Genomic DNA, 15,646 nt, shown 5'->3' with positions numbered 1-15,646 from the left:
TGCATTTTTGTGTTGGAGTGCTATGACAAACTCCACTGCACACTGAACAAGCAGAAGACAGGATATAGCGTTTTACATTTTTCACATCTGTGTGTATTTTGGCGTGGATGTGGCTAATAATTTGATGTCTGTGTGTAGACTTACAAAAATAGCATTTTTAGAGTGTTTGCTTTTGCAAGAGATGTGTGACGTTTTGCATCTTTTTTTGTGTAGAGTTTTGAGAAATGGAGCCATAGTTTGAAGAAGAAAAAAAAACTGTAATACACATTTGAGTGATTCTGAGAACGTAAAGAACATCAGATGGTGAATAAGACCATTCAGGCCACTTAAGAACATACGACTGATCCCTGAACCAAGCTTCGGTATATTTGGATGTAAGTCCATTAATCATCAAGCTTCAGTCTCTGCACCAAAGGCATCACAATCTTTGCCAAAATGGCTTAATACTTCAAATAATTCATTATGTCCTTTATACAGTCAAGATTTCCACTTCCTGCAACACCCAAAGCACCCCTATAATACTGGACCACCTGCATGTTTGACCAATGGAGATGCTGTTGTTCTGCTCAGAAGCTTTGCTGATCCATGGGTCCAAAAAGTTCCAGTTTTGGTCACATCACTCCATAAAACATTCTTCCAGAACTCCACAGATATATCCAAATCAATTTTAGCATATTCAAGTCGGCCTTTTGTGTTCTTCTTGGTCAAGAGTATAGCATTCAGCAAGATCTCCCAATATGAAGGCTTGTCTAATGCATCTCTTATTGAAATGTTTTTTCCTCCTTTCATCAGGGCATATTGCCAGTCTTTGGCAGTAAATTGAGGGCTTTTCTCAGTTGCTCTGATCAAACATTTTATTTCCCTTAATGATATTGTGCCTTTTCTTCAAAACCCTCAAAGGTTTCCTGGTACAAGACATTTTTAACTTATGAAGAAGAGCTGTGTTGTTAGTGTTTTGGAAATCTTCTTGTAGCCATAGACTTTCAAATGTTCTCTATATTAAATAAACAATTTGTTCTAGCTTTTGTGAGAGCTCTTTTGACCATATTTGCTACTCAACTTTAGCACATGCATGGGGCTACTACATGTATGTAGGCTATAACAGAACAAGCTATAATTCAGTTTTGTCCTCCAAAGGCTTAATTGTGTGTTTTAATACAATTCTGTACCGTACAAATAAGTGACTTAAAAACAGCAGCGTTGAATAATTATGACATAGCTTTTATCTTTCAAACTGAACTCTTAAAGTTACCATGGTTACCCTGTTCGTTAAAATGCTATAGTTACGGCTAGTCACTAAGTTACATTAAACAGCGGCAGCCTCTTTATAGCCACAACAGATGTAGAAGTAGCCCAAACGAAACAGCAGAAGGTTTAAATACTCAATGTTAAAGGGCTATTCTGTTTTAATTTAGGATTGTCACAGTAATAACTGTTAACTATTGTGTAACTAACTAGTTTTGTATGGGTATTGTAGCCTATAGTAGTGTAAGTTACAGTAACTGAATGCAGAAAGTACGCCCACAAGGTGAGGAGCGAGCACGAGAAGAAGAAAAAGGGGGGAACAGCGTGGAGGGTGTTACTCTCACTCTCACTCTATCCATCATTGTTAAATATTGGAGGTTAGTAACACAAGAAACAGAAGCTCAGGCCAGATAACTCCACTATCGAGTTGACTTCGGCGGCAACAGGAGAATTGGTAATATCTGTAACGTTATTCTGTTTTAGCGCCGAAACCCGAGGAAACCAGGAAACAACGTACCAACCAACATTAGGAAATTATACAGAAATGAAGTAAGTCAATTCAATTTAAGCCATCATATATATTTTTTTTTTAAGAAAAGTAACGTTAAAAGATTAAGGAACAAACGCATTATGTAGGTTTGTGGGTTCATCTTTAGGCTAATGTAAATAGAGACTTTGGTAACTACAAATAGAGACACGTGGCGAGTTCTGAATCTGAATTCTGCATTTCCCCGTGTTTCCTTTAAAAAAAAAAAAAGTTTTTTTTTTAACGGAAAATGTCCGTTTGTTGTATTTTAAAAGAGCTCAAATGTATTTTGTATGAGCTAACTTTCTACTTTAGGCTGCGCGTGAGACAGGCGTGTTTTATTGTAGTCGTGGAAGGCATATGGCGCGACCTTGAGCATCTCACCGGCTGAGGAAAAACAGTTTGTTTGGTTAATCCCGTCGAGAGAGTAGACCCTACATTTGTTTCTCCTTGGGACACGCCGAGAAAGATAAACCCTTTGTCCTCTGGGGAAATACAGCGAGGGCAAAACTCTCAGCGTTTCAGGCTCCGGAAAGAGTTTGCCTAGACCAGAAAACCATTTCCCTCCGCCGAGTGTCTCACAATAGATAGATCAGTAGATCTTCATTGAGGAATCGATTCGATTAATGCCATTTGAACGATGTAAATCCATAGTTTCTAATGATGGTGGAACACGCTACCCAGATCCTCAGTCGTTTGATGATGCATAGTGTTTTACAGTCTGTTCAGATTTTAAAAGTCATGTAATACTTCAAGAAGTTTTCAAAAAGACTCTGTCCGGTTACTGTGTTGGAGCACGGAAGATTTGTCCATTTAAAAGATTCGATTCCTCAGCAGGACAATATTCAATTCTATTTCTACCAGAGAGAATAAAATGATTCTAAGGATTTGATTCAAATGGAAAGTTAGGGCACATTTAACCCACCAGAGGTGTAAAACATGACCACATTTTATTGCAATTAAATGAATGTACTATATTTTAGTTTGATAATGTTTTTTATTTAATATTTTGTATTTTTTAGGGGATTTTGTGGTACTGAATTATATTTATAATTTTATTATGCATTATATTTTATAATCCATTTATTCACATTTTGAGCATAGACATGAAAATTAAATTTCCAACTTAAACTGTCGTAAGTCTTGAATGCTGTAGTTTAGAGCACACACTTAGTTTAGTTTAGTGCACATAGAGTGAACTTAAAAAAGTCACTAAATTTTACATTTATTGTCATGAAAAATGCACAAAAATACTATTTTCAATTTTTAAATGAAATATATTTTCAAAAACATGTTTTACTTTAAAACGGCAGGAAAATCAAAGCCATAAATCTAAACAAGTCGTGTTCCAAATTTGAGCTTGATATCTCAAAAAATGAGCTTTCAATAAGATTTTGTTTGTCCGCAGTACCAAAAGTTTTAACTTAATTCGTCTCCCATTCATTTCCAATGCGGCCATTTTTGACTGCCACGAGCACAAGTGTGACTAAATAGTTTTTTAGGACCATTTAACCTTTTCAAATCATGTCCATGATTTTAGTTTTTGTGTTCACATAGCAAGTGGCAAAACCTTTACCAAGTTTTGTACCATTTCGATGAAGTAAAAAATTATAAAAATGACCGTGTGAAATATTACAATCTTGAAATGCTCCCCAAGACTTCACTCACTTTTGGTGCTTGGACTTCATTACAAAGCATCCTCTACTAAAACCCCAACTGTAAAATTCCCGGGGCCAGGGCTGGAATAAGCATTTTATAGGGGCCATCCTCCTTTTCTCTGCTCAGAGAGTAATGAACAGGCGTACAGGACCTCAGTGGTCCCCTGTAAACACACACAGAACGTGAATTGTTCCAGTCGAGTGTCGCAGGACTCACTGGACAGAAATGTCAATAGTTACTTTTTAACTGTGCAAAATGTGAGCAATGTGGTTCACATACCTGTGTGCCTCAAGGTTTACAGTAGATACCTACTGTTTTCACTAAACACATGATAACATGAAAACCCCAAACCGTCTTCACTCAAACTGTGCACGAACACACATGCAACTGACCTAAACTGAATCCTCTTGAAGGTAAAAAAAAGTGTGAAAGGCTTTCTTTCTTTCTTTGTGAAACTGGCAGGTAGTGAAACCTGCTTTCTCTCATTCAGGAGAATATCGGTGGAGATTATTTTGAGCACGTGCCACCGTGTGAGTTACAAAAAAAAATCCTCCCATAAGCCTGTGTGTTGAGGACAAAGACATCTAGTGGACTGCGTCTAATCGTATTAAACACAACACGCTGAATCAGTGTCCTGCTGAGATCCCTGCAGTTTCTTCTCTGTGGTTCTGTCTCCCTCTTTGTATTGCCTGTACACCCCCCTTTACTCTTCTCTCTTTATTTATTGTGTGTGTGTGTGTGTGTGTGTGTTAGTGGGTGTTCTGGTCATCCAAGTTATAATGACCGATCTCTTGCAGTCATGTCATGGGATAAGTTGACCCGGTTTACAAACAAAAACTTGGACTCACTTTTTTAATTATCTCTAATCCGAGGATACACATTTGTCTTACCTTTAAGCTCTGATTTATTCATCAAATTAATTTGGTTCACAATATGACCGCTGGTGGTTTTTCAAGTTGTTTCACAAATAGCAGCCAATGCAAATTGATTGGACACACACCCCTGTTTAAAGAGCTTTTGACTGGCAGTAAGTTGTCGGAAATGGTTAGGTGTGTCTCTCTTTTACAGTTCACAAGAATTGCCAGAGATTTCAAGAATGAAGGCCTCACATTCTCACATTTTGTCTTTAAATATGTCTACTAACAAGTTCCAAGTGGACAACTGAACAATTTCTGAAAGGTCATGAAAATTTCCACCAGCGATGTTCGAAATATTTTTTTTATTAAGCAATGTACCTGTCTTCTTAAGACTAATTTCATAGTGCCTGTAGCTAAAAAAATTGGCTTCGGTTTCGGTTTGTTTATGAGACGAACTCCAGTTCACTCGCCGGCGCCTCCATGTTGTGATTCTGCTATATTTACTTCTTATTTATTAAATCCAAGCAATTGGTTCAACATGTTTGCTTACAATTCTTTCCATACATTTTGCCAGGACAGAAGTCAATGCAACTGGTCTATAATTCTCGAGTAAAAATCATTCTACTGTTCAATAGTCTGGGATCAGTAGGATTTTTTTGTTGTTGTTGTTGTTGTTGTTGAAAAATATTAATGCTTCTATTCAGCAAGGACTCATTTAATTAATCAAAAGTGTCAGTAAAGACATTTATAATGTTATAAATAAATGCTGTTCTTTTGAAATTTCTAATCTTCAAAGAATCCTGAAAAAGAAATGTATCATGGTTTCCTCAAAAATATTAATTAGATCAATTCGATAATTAAATATAATTAAACTGTTTTCAACACTGATGATGTAAACAAGAAATATTTCTTGAGCATCAAGTCATATTAGAATGATCGTGACACTGAAGACTGGAGTAATGATGCTGGAAATTCAGCTTGGCATCACAGGAATAAATAGCTTTTTAAAATATTACAGTTTTTCATTACAGTTATTTTAGTTTTTAATAATATTTCACAATAATGTTGTTTTTACTGTATTTTTGATCAAATAAATGCAACCATATAAGAGATTTGCTGTCATGCTGCCAACTAACCTTATGTCATAGTAAAGTTTGCTAAGGCAGAAGATTGGCAGAATTTGCATATGTTTTTTAATATGCCACTATGCGTTTACTGTCAGACCCTTGATCATTTTTGTTTTAATAGACACTCTTTTTCTCTGTTTGATAGGGGGATGGCTCCCTCTCTAACACAGGCGTTCAGGAGGCGCTGGTGGATGGCCGTCACAGCGGTGTTGGAGAATCTGTTGTGTTCGGCTGTGCTGTTGGGCTGGGGCTCTCTGCTCATCATGCTCAAAAGCGAGGGCTTTTACTCCCACCTGTGTACAGGTAATCCCACCTGTGTACAGAAGTCAAACACAATCACCCTAACTCAAGTCACTAACTAGCACAAAAAGAAAACGGAGCCAGAGTTCCTGGGAAACCTGAACTGCATGGAGACATTAAAACTTAATAAAGTGTCTCTGTCTCTTGCTTTCATTGACCTTTTATCTCTCTCTCTCTGTAGAAAATATTACTGAGAGTGTGAACGTTAGCGAACCAGATGAATGGCTGAGCTGTGTGGAACAGGATGAAATGTTGAACTTGGGCTTCACCATTGGCTCATTTCTGCTCAGTGCCGCCACACTGCCATTGGGTATTCTCATGGATCGGTTCGGCCCCAGGCCACTGCGCCTTGGTGGAAGGTGAACACACACATACACACTTGCTCTGATCGCTTACTAATATGTGCATGATATGAGAGCACTTTCGCATTCAAGTTATTAATTATTCTTCAGGCAATATATGTGAAAATAGTGTTTCATTTTATCGATAATACAATCGTTTGATGCAAAATTAACGCTGCAGCCCGGTTTGAATAAGGAAAGCAATATCATAGTATCCTTTCAATGGTTAAAGTTACTATAGTCATTGCATGTGCTGCACTTTATATGTGCCGTTTTGTTTTATTCGTTTTTCTATTTTTATTTATCTATTTACCTTGATATTAATCAATAATAAAGATATTGTTTGATTAGTGAGATCTCTGATTGTAGTCCTTGAAAACAAAAAAAGTAGTGCTTGAATTTCATTTTTCAGTATCTGTACAAACACTGACTGATCACATTTGTATTTCTATCTTGGTCTGTATTTGTTTCATTAACGATTATTCATGTATACATTTTTTTTTCTCAGTGCGTGTTTTGCGGTCTCTTGTATGATCATGTCTTTATCAGCCTATCAACCGGAAGGTGAGCGAACTAATACATTAAGAATGTGCAAGAGTCCCTGAATTATGGCAGTGATCAATCAGAGTTTTTAAAAACATTTTTAAAACATTTAACATTCAACAACACATTGTTTATAATTTGTTTATAATTCATTAGTGGCTATTTTCATAATCGATTATTAATCAGTCGAGGATTTCAATAAATTGAATTTAAAAAAGCATAATTTTATTTTCAGAAATTTGTTTATTTAGTTTGCTAACTACTGTGAAGTGATGTCAACTTTTTTTGATGAATTGTTGCTGCCTTTAAATATAGAGCAATGATAGATCAATATCCCTTGTGCATCAATTTAAAAAAGTCATACAAATCTGGAGTTTTGAAGCACAGACTTAGGTTTGACCCTTGGCAAGATTTTTGTTTAAGGAAAAAACAAAAGTTAAAAAAGTGAAACAAAAAGTTATAGTTTATGAAAATTATTTATGAACATTATAAATAAAATATGCTGAACCAAAACCTGCTAGAAAATCAAAGCCATAAATCTTAACAAGTTGTGTTCCAAATTTGCGGTTGATATCTTCGATATCGATATATCGATATATCTTGATTTCGATTTTGTTTGACTGCAGTACCAAATTTTTAAGCCTTGCCAACAGAACGAAAGCCTATTAACAAACACTGCATCATTTTATAGTTAAATGGCCCTGGGATTAAAATTTGCTAAATTATCAAAGAGTCAAAAATGTCCACAAGGGATATATTGGCAGAGCCAATTAATTAGCCATTATTTGACCATTGTCAGATTATTAGCAATAGCCGATTTGATGAATTAACAGAAGTAGTATTTTTATTCCAAGTAAATTCTATGAATTATAAGTACATTTTGTGTAAAATATATGTTCACAGTTGTACACAGAGTCTCAAATGTAGCATTTAGTAGTCATTTCTGAATTTATATGTTTGCTACTCTATACAGCGGACACATAAAATATAATGCATCATATCCAAGTCATTGTCAACACAGCTGTTTCAATTGTGTAATAATGGTTGTGCCTTTCGTTCTAGTCCTCTCTGCGCTCATTTTTCTGGCTCTGTCACTTAATGGCTTCGGAGGGATCTGTCTGACCTTCACATCTCTTACGGTAAGAAGAAAATAGAAAATGGTAGAGCGAAAAGTGCACATGTGGTGACTTGGATGTTTTGTAGTGCAGCTGTCATATGAAGCTTTTTTAAGTTTATTTTGTCCAGACAAGTGCGTGGGTGTGCATGTGTGTATTTATGTGTTTTGGCCAGTCAGAGGATTAACGCACATGACCGAAGGAGAAATTCTGGCCTTGTCAGTGCCCACCAATCAGAATGCTAAACTGCCCACACGCCTTCTCTGACGCCCTCTCCCTCCCATCAACCTCTAGCTGAAACAGAGCAAGGGCACAAACATTGTCCCACACTTTCCTATCGGTTTAGTGATATCACCTGGTGTGGGAAAGAATGACTATATATATCAGCTGCTCTCAGATGCAGATGCCAAAACACACTTACCCCATTGCTCATCTAGTGCGGCTCAGGTATGCGTACACACTGCCCTACACTAGACAACACATGGTGCTTTCTAGCCAATGAGATCCTGATGCACACCTCTGAGAAAAACATAGCACAAGACTTTCTGCGTCTTTGTTGACAGTGATTTACTACCAGCATGGAGACAATAACAGCATTGTTTACACTATATTTACCATGTTCCACAATGTGCGTTGTTGTGATGTTATCTGAACTGACTTGTGATCAGCAGGTCAGTGACCCCCATGATTTTGTGTACTCATTACACATAATAAAATCCAGTCACAAATGAGATCTCTTTATCTCTTTTTTGTCCTAGACAGCAATGATATGAAGGCAAGAGCGGATGGAAACGTTTTGCTTAAATCTCCTTTTCAGACGTTTCTTCTAAGCAAAGGGCCCCACTAATCTCACACTCAACATTCTCACACTATGCTCAGATTTAAAAAACAAACAAACTCTGCAATCAAAATTCAGCGATTCTAATATTCACCTAACCGTTTCTTATCAGATTCTTCCAGGATTAAATTACCATTGGTGTACCTCAAGGTTGTGTGTTGGGCCCCCTCCTCTTTTCAGTATATAAACAATGCTGACATCTATCATCCAGGCACATTGGTTTTCTCTGGCACATCGACGCACCTCTTTACCTCTCATTTCATATGACCTTAGCTATTCTTTCCACAACTATGTTATTATAGCATTTATAGCTGTACGTCAGTAATCGTCTCTTATGTCTACTTGTATTTGAGGAATTTTAGTTGAAACTTCTGAAGCAATACTCGCCATTAACACAACTGAGAACTCTATTAACTTTCCTGAACTATGAACATCTGAGAAATAAATAACATCATTTCCTTTGGGTACTGTACTGGTCTTTAAGGTTTGCAACCTACTGTAACAAGTTCCTTCAGGTTGTTGTACCATTCTGTGTTTGTGTGTGAAAACCACAAGGAAGTATAAATGTGCCGTTTCTCAGAAGTATGCGTTTGTGACCTCTTCATTTCACACAGGGTAGTAAAACACACTAGCACATCCCTGTTAGTTTGCACGAGTCTGGAAAATGAAGCACTACTTGGAAAGTTCTTGGAAAACAAATTTGGGAGTTCTTTGAAAACAATCCATGCCAGGACTTCACAGCTTTTCTCAAAGTTCTCTGCTTTTGTTATTGGTATTAAGTCAGGCATCTCTATCACTTTTGCTCATAATTGCAGTTAGACATGTGATGCGGTTAGACATGTGATGTTCGCTTGACTTTTGACTTGTGTCATTGAGAAACCACCCAGAACACCTTAGCATCATGGTGGCGAGTGTTTCCATGGTCAAGCAAGCACCACTCACATTGTTTTCAAAAAATAAAATAATCTAGTTATTGTTCCTGTTTTTGTGTATTGCAAATCAGCAGCGTCTTCTGATTTTCCTATACTGATAACAATGTGCGCGTCCTTTCTCCCTGTGATAGCTGCCGAACATGTTTGGCAGCCTGAGCTCCACTGTGCTGTCACTGATGATTGGCTCGTACGCATCATCGGCTGTCACCTTCCCTGGAGTCAAGGTATTTTCTTTTGTGTGTAAATAAAGGTTATACCAGTTTGACATGTACAGTCGCTACAAACCCTCTGACGAAACATTGCATCAGATTGAAGGAAGCTGTGCCACATGAGTAGAAATCATCAACTTAAACTTCAGAATATAAAAGTGATATGCATTCATTCCAGGTTTTGAGCTGGGATTGTGTACGGCCACATTTTAACTCAATACATTCTTTAGTTTTAAATCATTTTAATGCCAACATGAAATCGGAATGGACCCCATGTAGTACTTACATTTTATTTAAAACACATCTGATGTTATAATGTTAGTCATTCATTTCTTTCATCAAAATGATTGGAAAACTGGACAAAATGGTCATGTTGCTGTTGGTTAGAAAGTACAGTAGTGTTCACACGTTTGTGAAAGAAGTCTCTTGTCTCTTGTAAAGGCTGCATTTATTTGATCAAAAATACAGTAATATTGTGCAACATTATTACAATTTAAAATAACTTTTCTATTTTAACATATTTTAAAATATTATTTATTCCTGTGATCAAAGCTGGTTTTTCAGCATCCAGTCTTCAGTGTCACATGATCCGTCATAAATCGGTCTGATATGCTGATTTAATGCTCAAATATTAATGGTGCTTAGTTATTATAAAGGTTCTCATTATTTTTTGCTGCTTAATATTTGAGTGGAAACAGTGATACATCTTTTTCAGGGTTCAAAAGAAGTAGAAATCTTTTTCTACTTTTCACTTTTGTTCAATTTAATGTGTTGATGCTGAATAAAAGTATTGATTTCTTAAAAAAAAAGAAAAAAAAAAGTTGTACTGAAGTGTACATGCTGACCTCTGTTATAACTGGATTTAGCAACATGTTGTTCTTTGATATTTTGTCATGCTGAACCTAGTGTTACATGCTTTCTTCAGCCTCATTCAAACCTAATACCATCAACCAGATGCCGCAGACAAGCAGCATCTTTTATTTCCTTTTCGCCGACCATTCAAGCATGTCATACAAATGGAAAAAAACTCATCAATATTACATCTTGTCTTTGTCTCTTTCTCTTTCTCCAGCTGATATATGATGCCGGGGTGTCGTTTACTGTTATCATGTGGACGTGGGCCGGCCTGGCAGGTCTGGTGTGGCTCAACTGTTTTCTGAACTGGCCAGCAGAAGGGTTTCCTACCCCTGAAGAGATTAGGTTAGTCCAACATTTTTGTTACCTATATAACCCTCAACGATTACCTTAATACTTACCCTCTCTGGCACCTTTAAACTTCTGAATAATAATTCCTAATTCCTTCCTTTTCCAACTTTTTATTAGGGAAAAGATGAATTTAGCTGAAAACCATAAATTGTCTCCAGTTGAAGAGGCGACTGGAGAAACCGAGAAACTGCCTGCTGCAGCTCCGGACACACAACGTGAGACACTTTGAGATGAAGTGATACATTTTGAGACACTTTGTTACACTTGTGTGAATGTGTAGCTGAAGCTAACATCCTGGAAATCTTTTTCACAGCTTCTGTCCCGTTCCGTCGCTCTGTGTTCTCTCCCATCTTCCTGTGGAGTCTGATCACTATGGGAATGACTCAGTTGAGAATCATCTTCTTTATGGGAGCCATGAACAAGATGCTTGAGTTCATGGTCACCCACGGAGAGATGCATTGTAAGTGAAGCAACACAGCTTGTAGCGTTATCACTGTATTTATTAAACCTGCCATCTGTCCAGGTGACTTAAAATGCGTTTCTGTCTTGTTTAGCCCCTGAAGAACAGGAGGAGGCAGAGCAGAAAGGTGAGACCCTTCACACTTTTGTCAGTTTGATGAATGAAACTGATAATGTGATTAAATGTGCTGATTGTGACCATATTTGAACTTCCAGTGAGTTTCTACTCGTCCATCTTTGGCACACTGCAGCTCTTGTGTCTGGTCACCTGTCCTCTGATTGGATACATCATGGACTGGAAGATGAAAGAGTGTGAGGTGGATCAGAAGACAGTGGCGAGAGAAAAAGAGTAAGGAATTGAAGTTCTTCTAGTCTCAGTAGTCTCTTCTCTGATGATGTGTTTAGTGGCGCGAGGGCGGGGCAACCTGTCACTCACATACGATTGACCAATAGCAAACCACAACCGTCCAATCAATTCCCCTTGGCCCTACATTTGTTCTTGTTTGAGAGGCCGTTTCACTCGGATATACGTCACAATCGTTCTGTAAAAATCATTCTTCTTTGACTTCTTGTCTCCTGCCAGAGCTGTTGCTGTACCAAAGCGTGACAGAAAGATCCAGAAGTTGACCAATGCCATGAGAGCCTTCACTTTCACAAATGGTCTGCTGTTTCTGTTTGGAATCCTCTCACTCATAGACAACCTGCCTCTGCAGGTAACAACATAAATATTATATATAGACCACCAGTCAAACCTTTGGGGTCGCTGAGGTTTTTTCAAATGTTTTTGAAAGAAGTCTCTTATACTCATCAAGCCTGCATTTATTTCAACAAAAAAATACAGTAATATTGTGAAATATTAGTACAATTTAAGATGTTTTCTATTGTAATTATTTTCAAATGTCATTTATTCCTGTGATGGTAAAGCTGAATTGTTACATGATCCTTCAGAAATCATTCTAATATGCTGATTTAATTCTCAAGAAACATTTCTCATTATCATCAATGTCGATAAAACAGTTGTGCTGCAAAATATTTTTGTGGAAACGTGATGCATTTTTCAGGATTCTTTAATAAATAGAAAGCTCAAAAGAACAGCATTTTATTCAAAATTCTAATTAAAATAAGTTTCTGTAGTTTATTTGCATAGGTAAAAACTGTCTTAATTACAGTAGATGTGTCATCTGGTTACGTTCTTATGACTGTCGTTCTCTTTGTCCAGATTCTGACTTTCATTTTGCATACTATGGTACGAGGCTTCATTCACTCCTGTTGTGGAGGCCTGTATGCTGCTGTGTAAGTACATAAACACACACACACATACGCACTAAACCTGTTGTTTAAACACACTGGCAAGTTCAGACTTATCCTGCTCTAATAAGATCAAATGGTTATAAAACTGCACTTGGCAGGATCAGGTTTACCCTGTTTGTGTGTGAAGTATAGCATTGAGTGTGTAAAATTCAGACCCAGGGACAGGCATTAGTGTCACCCAGGCAAATGACCATGATGCCCTAACGAAGTTTTAATTTAAATGCCACAACTCTTCATTACAATCACAAAACTCTCTCTCTCTCTCTCTCAGGTACCCGTCCAATCATTTTGGCACTCTCACCGGGCTGCAGTCTATGATCAGCGCTGTGCTGGCTCTACTGCAGCAGCCCCTCTTCATGATCATGTTGGGACCTCTGAATGGAGATGCTTACTGGGTAAGGAATGCAATTTTTACCTGCTATATTTAGGAAGTTTCCAGAGTCAGAAGATCCAGTTCCTATTTAAATCTATAGCTCTAATCCACAATGAAGTGAGCGGCCTTCCTAGACCGCATCTAAGGCATCACGGACCCATTCCAAAAAGTAATAAATGCGCCATTTTCTAAGATGCTTGTATTGGAAGACTATTTAAATCCTTTGTGGTGAGGGCAAACCCAGAATGCATTGTGACGAGCTCTGTGAAAGAAAAAGTTTCAGTTGGGATGCAAAAAATCATTTTCAAAGTTTAAAACAAAGATCGATTCAGAGTAAATCCTACATTTATTTTTTCTTCAGTGTAGGCTGTAGACAGCAAGGCTTATGTTTGTGGGTGTTTTCAGTGACAAATAACTATCATGCGATTTTATATGGTAAATGTATTCTCTTTCAATCCGATCAGATCAACGTGGGGCTTCTGATCTTCTCACTGTTCGGTTTCCTGTTGCCGGGATACTTGTTCTTCCACCGCAGACAACTTTGCCAGATGAGGGCTGGAGGAAAAGGTAACGGACACATTTATGTTGAGGATCAAGCCGTAAACCAGCCTCTGACCAACGGACACAGCAACGGTCACGTCCCGCAGGAAGCTTAACTCAATAATGGCGCATCACAGGACTTTACACATTTCATCCGCATCAGCAGGAGATGTGACAAACTCTGCCATTCCCGACATCCTCATTAAACACGCAACCTTTTCATTTTCTTTTTTGTATGCAAGACATGTGGTTATCAGATCAGTGTTGTCTTCTACTGAGTATCTGTATTTAAAATCTCAAAACCTGCCTGTGAAAAGCGATGCTTTCACAAGTTTTTAGAGGAATATTTATTGAACTGCGCACACGTTGGCTGTGATTCACTGACATGAACTACCTCAGCCAACCTCTGGACTCACAGAGGGAACGGCTTCTGCCTGTTCAGCGTCTGTTCTCCTTCACAGAACAGAAAGAGCGTTGATTATTGTGTGTATTATAGTTCCTGTTTTTCTGTCTATGATTTAAAACGAGCGACAATCAACACAAGCATTCAGCGAACACCAAAGACACTGCTAATGGAGCTTTTTAAAGTGTATCACTTTATTCTCAAGTAAGACAAGTGTTATCCCAAAGCAAAAACATTTCAGGCAGATTTTTATAAAGCAGCAGAAATTAATTTAGTGTGTATTCAGCTTTTTCCCCCCCTCTGTGCATTTCATTGAAAGGGAATTATATTTTTGTATTTCTGTTATTGTGACATCATTTAATGCGTACGAGCTGTTGATGTTTTGTATATAATACAACATGTATTCATGATATTTGCGTAAGCTTGTGGGATGGGTTGATTGGGTGTTTTTTTAAAGTTGGGAACTAATGACATGCTTTCAGCGTCTCTTTCAAATGTCAATATGAGTTTTCATTTATGTGTGTGAAACTAGTGCCTTATGTTATTATTTAAAGTCATCATTTTAGAGACATGTGGGAAACCAAAGCCATTTGATCCTACTGGACATGGAGGCATTAAAGCCATATGGGACTATTGGAGATGCAGATGTGCGAGAGAGGAAGAGAGTATCCATGTACCGAGTGCAAGAATGTCAGATTTGAAATACCAAAAACATTAAAGAAATGCATACAGTTATTGTGAATGGTTCGCTTGAGTCTTCCATCTGAGATTGTTATTGTCTTCATGGAGCATGTCTCCATCTAGTGGTTTCTGCAATATTGTATGCAGTGTTATTTTAGGATTATTTATATACTGTTATTTATTAGATTCTATTTTTTATTAGAATATAAGTGTGTTTACACAGGAATTACAATTACAGAAATAATGTTAAATACACTGCCCGGACAAAAAATAAAAGAATTGCTGTTTGGATTCAAATGAGCAAATGCTGATTGGATCATTTTAATTGCAGTGATTATGATGTTAGGAAGACACATCATGGCCATATTCCAGGATGGCAATGTCAAGATTCATCAGGCTCAAATTGTGTAATAATGGTTGAGTAATCATGAATAATCATTTTCACACATGAATCGTCTCCTCTGAGTCCTTAAATTCAGTGAAAGTCTTTGGGATGTGCTGGAGGAGACTTTACAGAGCGCTGGACTCTTGCATTGTCAAGATCTGGACCAAAATGAATGCACCTCTTGATGGAAATAAATGTTGTGACGTAACCGTTGCAAAACATATAACATGACAGAAACATAATATAATAACTGCAATGATTATCCAGTAGTAAACTCTTAGCATTTGCCTATCTAAATCCAAACAGCGACTTTTTTTGGCAGGACAGTGTTGTGAATACAGAACCATGACTGATTAAAAAAAAAATATTATAAACAAATTCGAATTAATATTGAAATATATGCTCTGTCATTACAAGGTGAAAGTGTAAGGCTGTATTTCTTATACACAGAAGCAACATTTTAGACGTTTTGCTAGATAAATATAATATTTGATAAATAGGTTAATGTTTTTGTTACTTTATCTATTCATGTCACGTCAGAAATTATGGCAAAGACTGTCATTAAATTAATCTACAGGTGAAAAGGCTGAGAGCAA

The 15,646-nt window shown here is 37.3% G+C and overlaps 1 protein-coding gene across 3 annotated transcripts; it reads left to right on the top strand.

Annotated features, from left to right (window-relative positions):
- Positions 1-1,308: 1,308 nt before the first annotated feature.
- On the top strand, positions 1,309-14,731 carry slc43a1a (solute carrier family 43 member 1a). 3 transcript variants are annotated; one of them, XM_084430345.1, is made up of 16 exons: positions 1,309-1,622; positions 1,729-1,794; positions 5,560-5,739; positions 5,896-6,073; positions 6,564-6,619; positions 7,661-7,737; positions 9,615-9,707; positions 10,765-10,892; positions 11,016-11,113; positions 11,212-11,358; positions 11,453-11,485; positions 11,574-11,706; positions 11,941-12,070; positions 12,577-12,650; positions 12,940-13,063; positions 13,506-14,731. In XM_084430345.1, exons 4-16 carry the CDS (start codon positions 5,964-5,966, stop codon positions 13,695-13,697), a joined length of 1,395 nt encoding a protein of 464 aa, XP_084286471.1. In that variant the 5' UTR covers positions 1,309-1,622; positions 1,729-1,794; positions 5,560-5,739; positions 5,896-5,963; the 3' UTR covers positions 13,698-14,731. The 3 variants fall into 3 exon arrangements, with proteins under 3 accessions (XP_084286471.1, XP_084286469.1, XP_084286470.1); XM_084430343.1 differs by having other exon boundaries at positions 1,533-1,622; positions 5,560-5,717; XM_084430344.1 differs by having other exon boundaries at positions 1,619-1,794.
- The last annotated feature ends 915 nt before the right edge of the window (positions 14,732-15,646 follow it).

The sequence above is a fragment of the Rutilus rutilus genome, assembly GCF_951802725.1.
Source record: "Rutilus rutilus genome assembly, chromosome: 14".
NCBI classification, from domain to species: Eukaryota; Metazoa; Chordata; class Actinopteri; order Cypriniformes; family Leuciscidae; genus Rutilus; species Rutilus rutilus.
The sequence above is the reverse complement of the archived record's forward strand: the minus strand, read 5'-3'. Positions and strand labels throughout refer to the sequence as shown.

Excerpts from the sequence above, each read along its gene's own strand:
- slc43a1a (XM_084430343.1), top strand. Across the intron at positions 5,718-5,895 it reads TTACTCCCACCTGTGTACAG|AAAATATTACTGAGAGTGTG; the intron begins GTAATCCCACCT and ends CTCTCTCTGTAG. Across the intron at positions 10,893-11,015 it reads CCTACCCCTGAAGAGATTAG|GGAAAAGATGAATTTAGCTG; the intron begins GTTAGTCCAACA and ends ACTTTTTATTAG.